Below are 11717 nucleotides of genomic sequence, written 5' to 3' on the forward strand. Positions count from 1 at the left end.
GAGAGGAGAGGAGAGGAGAGGAGAGGAGAGGAAAGAGACTTAAAAGCTTGGCACAAAAAAATACTGAAGAAAATAACATCTTAAAAAACACCATTAGCCAAACGGTAAGAGGTACAAAAATCCACTGAAGAAAAGAAATTCAAATCAGAATTGGGCAAATGGAAGCTAGTGACTCCACAAGACATCAAGAAACCATAAAACAAAGTCAAAAGAATGAAAAAAATAGAAGAAAATGTGAAATATCTCATTGAAAAAACAACTAACCTGGAGAGATAATTTAAGAAACATTAGATTGCCTAAAATCCATGATCAAAGAAAGAGCCTATACATCATCTTTCAGGAAAGTATCGAAGAAAACTGCCTTGCTATCTTAGGCCCAGATGGTAAAGCAGAAATTGAAAGTATTTCTCAACCATCACCTGAAAGAGAATCCAAAATTAAAACTCTCAAGAATATTATAGCTAAATTCCAGAGCTCCAAGATTATAGAGAAAATACTTTAAGCAGCCAGAAACCATTCAACTATCATGGAGCTACAGTCAGGATATATAAGATTTAGCAACTTCCATGTTAAAGAGACAAAGGGCTTAGAATATGATATTTCAAAAAGGCAAAGGAGCTAGGACTACAACCAATAATAAACTTACCCAGTAAAACAGAGTATAATCCTTCAGGGGGAAAATGGATTATTTAATGAGGTAGAGGACTTTCAAGCATTCCTGATGAAAAGACAGAGTTGAACTGAAAATTTGACATTTGAATAGAAGACTCAAGAAATGCATAGAAAGGTAAACATGAAAGAATAGTCATAAAGCAATAAAGTCAAACTGTTTACATTTCTCTATAGGAAGATGATACATGGTAACGCCAAAGAATTTTATCATCATTGGGGCAGTTAAAAGGAGTAAACATAGACAGAAGGCAAGGGTGTCAATAGATTACATTGGAATGATCTCTAAAAAACTGAAGATGTGAGAAAGAGGGATGCATTGGGAGAAAGGGGAAGGAAGAGGTAGAATGGGGAAAATATTCTCACATAAAAGAGGCATGCAAGGAAGACCTTTTACAATGAAGGGGAAAATGGAGGTGGGGTGGTGGGCAATACTTGAACCTCACTCTCATAGGAATTGGTTCAAAGAGAGAAGACTATATATATACATACTCAGTTGTATACAGAATTATAACTTACCCAATAAGGTCATAGGAGGGGAAGGGGATAAAAGAAAGGAATGAGAAGCTAAAAGGGAGAACAAATTAAGGAAGGCAGTGGTTAGAAGCAAAATAGACTTCTGAGGAGAGACAAGATAAAAAAAGAGAGAGGAAGAAACAAAAAAAAATGGGATAGAGGGAAAATACACAGTAATCATAACGATGAATGTAAATGGGATGAGTTCACCAACAAAATGGAAGCAGATAGCAGAATGGATTAGAAAACAGCATCCAACAATGTATTTTTACAAGAGGTACATTTTATAAAGAAACACGCACACAAAGTTAAAATAAAGGATTGGAGCAGAATCAAATACACTTCAGATGAAGTTAAAAAAGGAAGGGTAGTAATCATGATCTCAGACAAAGAAAAAACAAAAATCATTGTTGTTCCGCCATGTTCAACTCTTCATAACCCCATGGACCGCTACCATCCTCCACTATCTCTCCAAGTCTGTCAAAGTTCATGTTTGTTGTTTCCATGATACCTCTTCATGTCATCCTGTCATCCCCCTTTCCAGAGTCTTTTCCAATGAGCCCTATATTCTTATTATGTGGACAAAGTATTTAAGCTTCAGTTTTAGTCTTTGACCTTAAGAGTAAATAGCCTGAATTAATTTCTTCATTGTCTGATTTGAGCTCCTTGCTGTCCAAGGGACTCTTAGAAGCCTTCCACAGCACCACAATTCAAAGGGGTTGGTTCTGTGGTGCTCAGCTTTTCTTCTAGTTCAATTCTCACAACCATAAATTGCTAGTGGGAAAAACAAACATACCTCTGAATATACAAACATTGGTCAGAAAGGTGACAGCGCTGCTTTTAGTATGCTGTTCAGATTGGCCATCGCTTTCTTTCCAAGGAGCATCTTTTAATTTTGTGACTAGTCACTGTCTTAAATTATCTTTGAGCCCAAGAATATAAAATCAGATACTGCTTCCATTTTTTCTCCCTCCATTTGCCAGGAAGTAATGGGACCAGTTGCCAAGATCTTGGTTTTTGTTTTTTATGTTAAGCTTCAAGGCAACTTTTACACTCTCCTCTTTCACCCTCATGAAGAGGCTTCTTAATTCCTACATATCTAAGACTGTTGATATTTCTTTCTTTCTTTTTTTTTTTTAAAGCAATCGGGGTTAAGTAACTTGCTCAAGGTTATACGGCCAGTTATTTCTGGGTGTGGTGCTGAGTATCTGAGCCCGGATTTGATCCAGGTCATCCCGACACTGGAGCCAGTGTTCTTACTTGCTGAGCCACCTGGCCGCCCCAGATTGTTGATATTTCTCCTGGCAACCTCAATTCCAGCTTTTGATTCATCGAGCCTAGCATTTCACATGTTGTACTCTACATATAAACAAAATAAATAAGGAGACAATATACGGTCTTGCTGCACTCCTTTTTCAATCTTAAACCAGTCAATTGTTCCATGTTTGGTTCTGTTTCTTCTTAGCCCTCAAGAGACAAGTAAATTTGGCACTTCCATCTCTTTGAGGCCTTGCCACATTTTTAGTGTAGTCAATGAAGCAGAAGTAGATGCTTTTTCTGGAACTCCTTTGCTCTCTCCAAAATCCAGTGATGTTGGCAATTTGGTCTCTTAGTTCCTCTGTCAATATGAAAATCAACCTGATCTTCTGGTAATTCTCGGTTCACATATTGTGGAAGCCTAACTTGCAGAATCTTAAGCATAATCTTGCTGGTGTGTGCCCAACAGTACCATTAACAATCAACATTTTTTAAGTAAGTTTCTCTGATGAAGGCCTCATTTTTCAAATATATACTGAATATAGAACTGAGTCAAATTAATAAAAATAAAAGCCATTCCCTGATTGAAAATGGTCAAAAGATGCAAACAGGAAGTTTTCAGAAGAAATCAAAGCTACCAATAGCCATATTAAAAAATGCTCTAAATCATGACTGATTAGAAAAATGCTAATTAAAGCAATTTTGAAGTACCACCTCACTACTATGAAAAATAACAAATGTAAGGGAACAAGGGGGGAAATAGGTACACTAATGAACTTCTGTTAGAGCAGTGAAATGATCCAACTATTTTAAAGAATAATTTGGAACTAAGCCCAAAGGGCTATAAAACTACACACTCTTTGACTCAGCAACACCACTACAAAGAGATCAAAGAAAAAAGGAAAAGGACTCACATGTACAAAAATATTTATAGTAGCTCTTTTTGTTGAGACAAAGAACTGGAAATTGAGGAGATGTTTAAAATTGGGGAGGGGCTAAACAAGTTGTGGTATATGATTATGATAGAGAACTACTATGCTATGGGAAATGGCAAGGGGGGGTGGTTTCAGAAAAACATGGTAAGACCTATATGAACTGATGCAAAGTGAAGTGAGAAGAATTGGGAGATCATTGTACACAGTAACAGCAATGTTGTAATAATGATCAACTATGAAAGACTTGGCTACTATGATCAATACAATTCAATTCAACTGAACTCCATGAACATTTATTATGTGTCTACTCTATACAAAACATTGTATAAAGTATTGGGGATATAAAGATGAAAAATCACACTAACAAGATGCTAACCAAGTACTATAAAACAGACATTTCTGATTGTTAAGACATTAAAGACATTTTGAAATGACTCAATAAAACAACAATCTCTAGAAATCTTTACTAAAACCAGTAGAAAACCAAGAGAACAAAAAGAACATAGTGATTCAGAGAGAGAGAGAGAGAGAGAGAGAGAGAAAGAGAGAGAGAAAAAAAGAAAAAGAAAGAGAGAGAGAGAGAGAGAGAGAGAGAGAGAGAGAAAAGGTCTATAAACAAGATTCCACTAAGATTTGTATCAGTGTACTTGTTCATACCTAATGTTTAATGTTATATCATGCTGTCAATCAAGAAAGAACATAAATTTGTACATGTATTTCTTTCATTCACCTAATTTTTTTGGAATACAAAAGAGAATGATAACATCATAGAGTCTTTGAAATGAGAGTCAGAGTAATCTAACTCAATCAAAAACACTAGCAAAAGTACTTTAAGTCCTAGCCCTCAGCAGAAGTTCTTAAATTTTCTTTAAAACCCTAAGCTGAGTAGTAGCTAAATGTTACAGCTTTTTAAGCTAAACTAGGATATGGACAAGTTTTTGCTTTCTTTTGTTTTGCTTTTTAAAGAATAACTATAGCATATAGTAGCTGGATTATTCTCTCCAAGACTATTACATACTATAATGTTTTTCCTTACAAGACTTCATTTAAAATAGAGTACTGGCCCTGAAGTCAGGAGGACCCAAGTTCTAATCCAGCCTCAGACACTTAACACAAAAAATTGCTGTGTAACCTTGGGCAAGTCATTTAACCCCAACTGCCCTCCAAAAAGCAAAAAAAAATTAAAATAGAGTTAACCTAAGTAATAATATAGACTAATATTAGTACCAATCAGCTTTCCCCATCTTAAGTATGACAGCATTGCTCAGGAAAGAATTAGGTAACTTTACCAACATCTCCTAACTATATGTTGGCACTGCATTTCCTTTACTTCTATATTAGAATATTATTAGAATATATTCCATTAGCGTGCAAAATCAGTTTTCCAGACTCAGAAGGTAGGAAAAATATTAATTCATTAATAGAAGAGAAATCATTAACAGATTTACCGGTTTAATTCTAAGTTGATCACCCACCACCTCCAGGATGGCATGTCTTCTTGATACTCTTTTGTCTGTTATCTATAAAAAGAAATTTAAACAATATGGTCATCTTAGTGTGTGTTTAAATAAAGCAAGAAATAAAATGTGTATTGAATTAGAACTATAAAGGTACAGTTAGTTTAGATCTAAACCAACTATCAAAATTTAAAAGGCCCACAGCACACTAGATCTAAATTAATTCAAATAATCGTAAGAATTGAAACAAAAATTCAAAATGATCTTTATAAGATTAGAACTGTACTTCAGACTACTCATGCCCATTGTTCTCAAATATATCATCCTCATAATATAATAAATATGAACAATATAAGTTAGCATGTTTTGGGGCACTATTTAAAAGTCTAATCTAAACAGTGGTGTAATTTTTCCAAATACAGTCATTTTGGGAGCACTTCCTCCCCTTTCCCTCTTAGCAGAGGTCTTTGCCTCCTACTTTACTGAAAACAAAGGCTTTGAGCTTTCCCTTTTGGTTTACTACTATAATGAGAATGGGAATTTGAAAATCTTCCTTGCCCCTTAATAGACCTAGGGGGGAGTTTGAAGACCTCCCCTGCTTTGAAAGTAAACTCTGCCCCCTAATAGGCTGAATGTAATCACATGGAGCCTGTGATGGAGGGAATTTGATGAAGGGTGGAACAGAGCCCACAAGAAGCTTCCCTGCTGTGAAGATAAACTCTATCCCCTAATAGGCTAAATGTAGTCACATGGAGGCTGTGGTGAGGAGTTTTGCTGAAGGGAAGCAGAGCCCACAGGAAGCTGGTAGTCAGAGCTGGCCAGACTCTGGGGAGGGAAGATGCTCACTAAGGAGACAGAGAGGTTTGTGAGTAAATATTGATCTTGTATTGGTTTGTGGGAAGGCTAAAGGATTCTGTGGCTCTCAGCATTATTATGGATTCTGAATATCTTTGGTACTATGATGGAATAGGCTTCCTGATTTTGGGATTCGATTTTCTGGTGTCTAAATAAATGCTTCAGTTCTATCCTCTATCTGGAGAGTCTGGTATATTTTGTGATCAAACGTCATGTGATACTTATAGTCATGGTCTTTATTGTCATCGTAGGCGCTGTAAATATTGCACTGGTGCTACAGCTACTAACCTCAAAATCCCTATTCATCGTCCCCCACAATATCTCCTCCAATGCTCCAGGTTCTGATGAGGAAATGGGCCTTCTCACCAATGCCAACTCCTTCAATTATGCTATTAATCCTATATCCTCCACTGGTCTGCTCTCCCTCAGTCTGTCCTTTTCTTTCTTCTTCAGTCTCTTCTTATTCACTGGCTCCTTCCCTCCTACCTCATGTCCAAATCATCTCTATCCTTAAATCTTCATCCTTCACCTGATTTTGGCATTTCCTCAACTTATCACAATTGCTTCTCCTCCAAGCTTCCCCTTAACTAAAACCCTGCCTCACACCATTTTCCTTCAGTATTCTTCAATGGAGATTGTTTCTACTCCCTAAATCCTACAATCTTTCTCTTCCCTTCAATCAAAATCTCCAACCTTTCACATTTATTAAGCACCTACTATGTGTCAGTTCTAAGTTCTAGAAAAACAAAGAAAAGCAAAAACGGTCCAGGTCCTCAAAGAGCTTACAATTTAATAGGAAAAGAAAACATACAAATGTAAGCAGAAGAGGGATTAGGGGAGGGGGAAGCTGGGTAGGTTCAGGACAGACTGGGAAGGTGGGGTGAAGAAGGTGGAACAGTCCAGAGGAGTGTAGATAGGGAAATGAAGGGCCTGTGAGAAGCACTGGGGCACAAAGAAAGGCAAAAAAAGAGTCCCTGCTCCCAAGGAAATCCCAGTGTAAAGGAAGAAGCAACATGCAAACAATTATTTACAAACAAGAGATATATAGAGGATAAATTAGATAATCTAGGGAGGAAAGCACTAGGATCAGCAAAGGCTTCTTGTAGGTGAGATTTTAGCTCATTGTAAGAAGCCAGGGAATCCAGGAGATGGCATTACCATCCTTCCATTCTTCCAAATTTTTAACTTGGGCATTATCCTGGATTCTTCCCATTCCTTTAACTCACATATAAATACAGCTGTCAAATCTTGCCATCCTCTATCTTCAAATATTTTTCAACTGATAACTTCTTTCCTTCTACTCACAAAGCTACTGCTTTAGTTCTGGTCCTCATCATCTCTTGCCTAGATTACTACAACAGTCTGCCTATCTCAAGACTCTCCCCACTCCAGTATATCCTACACAACGAGGCCAAAGAAATTTTCCTTCAGCAGATATCTGACCATGCATGTCCCTACTAATATTATTCCAATGACTTCTTGTTCCCTCTAGGATAAAATATAAATCTCTCTGTTCAGCTTTTAAATACCTATACAACCTTGCCCAAATCTAACTTTCAAGCCTTGGTGGGCAGTACTTTTCTTCTCCAACTCTTGTAATTCAGTTACAAAACTCCATCTTCCATCTCTGTGCCTTTGCACCGGCTGAAACACATTCCTCCTCACCTCTGTTTCAGAGTCCCTTTCCTTCTTAAGATGCAACTATCTTCTGCATGATTTCACAACCCTTTCAATTGCTAGTGCCCTCTCTCTAAAACTACTCTGCATTTAACTACTTTGTATATATCTGTATTTATTCACTTTATATTTATGCTGCATATATTTATATATTGTACCTGTCTCCCCCATGAGAATATAAACTCCTTGTGCACTGAGATTACTCAATTCTTTGTATTTGTATCCCCAATGCCTAGAAATAATAGGTGCTTAATGTTTGTTCACTGATACAGAAACACTCTAAAGTTAGACAGCTATAACAGAGTAGTTACAAATGGTTGTCGCTGAAAAAGGTAATCAATCCCTAGATGTCACACGGGCTGTGATTTGATTTGGAAATAAGAAAAAAATATTTCTTATAAAATACATGGCCAATTTGTTTAAGAACTCAGAAAGAAGATTCTTAGTGTCAAAATATAATTTGTACCTGAATGTCCTGTCTACTTGTCATGTCACACAATTTCATAGTTCAGAGGACATCTTGTTCATACCTGAACATTCTATCATTTCCCCTAAGGCTTTTCTTCTCCAGGATAAAAGTCCCAATTTCCATTAATCTTAACATCCTCATGTAGCATAAACTCAAGGCCTTTTACCATCCCAATTTCCCTCTTAAGGAGGGTAATTTCTACTTTTATCAAAATACCTCCTCAACTGTGATGCCCAAAATTGAACACAGTGTTCCAAGTGTGGTCTGACCATATCTAAACAAAGAGGAACCTCTTTATTATGAGCAGCTATGCCTCTTCTAATGCAGTCCAAAGTTACAGGTTTCTTGGTTGCTACTAAAACACTCAAAACTAAAACACTTTTCTGACAAACGACTAACTAATTATTCCACCAGTATCTTGTATTTAGGTCAAGTTTTTTGAACCAAAGGGTAAAATTTTGTCATTCCTACATCATTTTACTTTTATAAATTCAGCTCAATATTCTAGCCTTTCAAAATATTTTGAATCCTGACACTCTCATTCATTATGTCAGCCTTCTTCCTAGTTTTTTTTTGTCTGAAAATTTAATAAGCAAGCTATGTATGCCTTTTTGAGGTCAGTGATTTTTAATGCACAGGGCCAAGTACAAATCCCTAGAGTTACATTGAATTGAATAGTTACATTATATTGAAGACTTCCTTCCAAGCTGATGTGGAACCAATAATGACAACCACTTTTTGGGCTCTGGCAATTCAATTATGCTAGTTCCAAATCCAGCTAATTGTATTATAATCTAGTCCACATCTCCCCATTCTTTCCACACGAATAACATGAGAAAAGCTATCAACAATCCTTTGCTAAATTCTATGGCACTTTCCTAACCTTTCTAATGACTCTATCAAAAGAGTGAATAATGTTAATTTCACATTCTTGTTAAAGTAACATTGGATCTTTCTGACCATCACTGCCTTTTCTACATGTTCACTATCTCCTTAATAATTACATCTGGAATTTTTCTATTAACAGGAATCAAGCTCACTAGCCCAGTTTTCAGATTCTATTCTCTTCATCTTTGTGAAAATGAAGAAAATATTTGCTCTTGTCCAATCTTGCAGCACCTCTCATGTTCTCCACAATCTTTTGAAAATGTGTCAATGTAAAGTTTAGCAAGCATATCTGTTAGTTCCTTCAGTAACTGAAAAATAAACATATGCAAAACGCAAGTGGTTATTTTCAAATCTGTTATTTTTGTTGAAGCCAACACTATCCTCCCAATGACCCAGATTCAAAACTTTAGTCAATCTTGACTATTTCCTTGACCTCATGCCCATTCAGTTTCATTTCTACCTCCAAAATATTTCTCATACTTAAGCTCTTCTCTCTATTCACAGAGCCACCAGACTATTTCAGGCCTTCATCATCTAATACCTGGACTACCGTAATAGCCTACTTTTTTCCAGTCTTAACTTTCCATTATATCCAACACAGCTGTCAAAATAATATTCCTGAAGCACCTATCTTGATGGGTTACTCCTCTGCTCAAAAATCTTCAGTAACAGGGGCAGCTAGGGGGCTCAGTGAATAGAGCACTGGCCCTGGAGTCAGGAGGACATGAATTCAAATCTAGCCTCAGACACTTAACACTTACTAGCCATGTGACCTCGGGCAAGTCACTTAACTCCAACTGCCCTGCCTTCCCCCCTCAAAAGCAAAACAAAACCTTCAGTAATACCATTACTCCTAGTATAGAATACAAACTTCTCACCTTAGCATTTAAGGCCCTGTGCCCTTTGGCTCCTATGTAGTTTTTCCTCTTTAATAATAAATCCCCTTTGCAAACTCTCCATTCTAGCCAAACTGGAAAACAGGAACTAGTTAACCATTCCTCAGGGCTTATTTCCTGCTTCAGGTCATTTGTACAAGCTATTCCAGGTGCCTGAAATACACTTTCTTTTCATTATTGCCTCTCAGGTTCCATTTCTTCTGTGACGACTTTCCTGATAGTTCCAAGTTGTACTCATTCACCCTAAATTCATTATGTTTTATGTACAATATGGCAGAAATTATTTTTGTCCTTATATCCTAACTACTTGGTATGATGTCTTGTTCAAAGGAACAACTTGATGTTTTTTGATTTGGAAGTTGAGTACAAAGTCTTTGGAAGAAAGGCTTAGCACCTTTGAATGGAGTTTAGCAGATGCAAACCAAGTCCCTCCTATTTTTTAAACAAGCAAACAAAAAAAGCACAAACACTTCTCCCCACACAATCCATACCCATGTAGGGAAATGGTTTAAATTCTTGAACATGGGTAAAATTCTTGGGTAGTAATAAAATGGGGGAACAATACTGGACTTAGAGTCATACTCCAGTGACAGTCCCAACTTTGCTACTTGTATTACTAGCTGTGACTCTGGACATACTTAACCTTTTAAGTCTTCAATTACCTCATCTGGAAAATAAGGATGTGGAACTAGAATTATCTCTAACAATTGCCCTTCCAGCTCAAATATTTCATGACAATCGCTTTCTTAAAAGCACCTTTTCTCTTCACTTCTTGAACAACAAGTTTTGTGGGCACATAAAGTACTAAACTTAGGAATCAGAAAACCTGAGTTCAAATCTTGCCTCAAACACCTCCTAGCTGTGTGACCCTGAATAAGTCAGTAAATCTCTGAGATTCTGTTTCTTCATCTGTAAAACAGGGATAATAATAGCATCTACCTCACAGGGTTGAAGATCAAATGAGATAAAACATATTACGGTTTTTGCAAACCTTAAAGCAATATATGAAGGCTATTATTATTATTATTAACAGCCTTCCCACCCACCTTTGTCCATTATTCACTCACTGTGACTTTCTCTGCATCTCAGTTTTCCCATCTGCAAAATAAGGACACTGGACTAAATGCCTTCTGACTCTAACCAAAATAACACAGGTAGATATATAAAGGGTACGTTTCTAACAAATCAAACTAAAGATAAAGAACATAATTTACTCATTTCTAAAGCCCTAACCTCTCTCACAGTGAGTTTTTTAAGTTCCAATAACTGGCATTTATGTGTATAGATCACTTTAACTTTTGTAAAGTGGTTTTACACGTGTTCTCATCTGATTTTCACAACAATCCAGAGAGTCAGTACCTATTTTACAGATGAGGAAATTGAGGCAAACAGGTTAAGTGGGCTGTCCAGGGTCAGACAGCTAATAAGTATCTTTGGTGGGATTTCAACCCAGGTCTTTCCGACTCCAAATTCAGAGCTCCATACAAAGTGCCATCGCGTTGCTATAAAAGTAAAGGTGCCGCTGGAGCAGAGGAGCTGATGTACACCTCAGAAATCAGGCGAAAGCTTCAATTAGGGCTTGGTGTATCGTTCTGTGTTTTTCTGGACTTAAGTAACGGAGTAATTGTTAACAGTGCAGATTAAAATTAAAAGTGTATCGTGCGCTTTGGAGAGCCCGCTGACAAAACATTTACTGGAGCCCCACTGCATCGAGCGTGCAGTGACAAAGCCTTGGCTTTTTTTTTTTTAAGGGTGAAAATAACAACGCACACTGAGGAGCGAGGTTTGCAAAACCACTTTGCTCACAGACGCGTCATCGGCCCTATGTGAGACAGTTTCTGGGCGGTTTAAAGGGACCGCTGGGCAGGCGGGGCAGCACACGCCCATCCCCGTCCAGGCGGGCGCACCCGGGGAGCGGTTCGTACACTTAAGCCCAGCAGCGGCCCGCGTCCGATCACCGTCTCCCCAGGCGACAGAGCCACTCGCGGGCCGCCAAACGCCGGCGCAAGCTCGAATCCCCTGGCCATGAAGAGAGACCGGCCTCGCACCGCGGCGCCTCACCGGCCTGGGGACTGACGGACTTGGGAAGAACCGCTTC

General features: G+C 37.8%; 1 protein-coding gene across 5 annotated transcripts in view; it reads right to left on the reverse strand.

The window, feature by feature from the left end:
• Positions 1–11690, reverse strand: part of APLF (aprataxin and PNKP like factor) — a 68637-nt gene extending 56947 nt beyond the window's left edge. For 2 of the 5 annotated variants that reach the window (XM_069068921.1, XM_069068920.1), the window contains exons 1-2: positions 11551–11690; positions 4826–4897 (exon numbers count right to left, since the gene is read on the reverse strand). In XM_069068921.1, coding sequence (XP_068925022.1) covers positions 4826–4869 — 44 coding nt within the window. In that variant the 5' untranslated portion in view covers positions 4870–4897; positions 11551–11690. The other 3 variants (XM_069068919.1, XM_069068922.1, XM_069068923.1) reach the window with 3 other exon arrangements.
• Between the last annotated feature and the right edge of the window lie 27 nt (positions 11691–11717).

The sequence above is a fragment of the Petaurus breviceps genome, unplaced genomic scaffold (genome assembly GCF_028583685.1).
Source record: "Petaurus breviceps papuanus isolate PSGF00001 unplaced genomic scaffold, PetGlider_PUasm1.0 90775, whole genome shotgun sequence".
Classification (NCBI taxonomy): domain Eukaryota; kingdom Metazoa; phylum Chordata; class Mammalia; order Diprotodontia; family Petauridae; genus Petaurus; species Petaurus breviceps.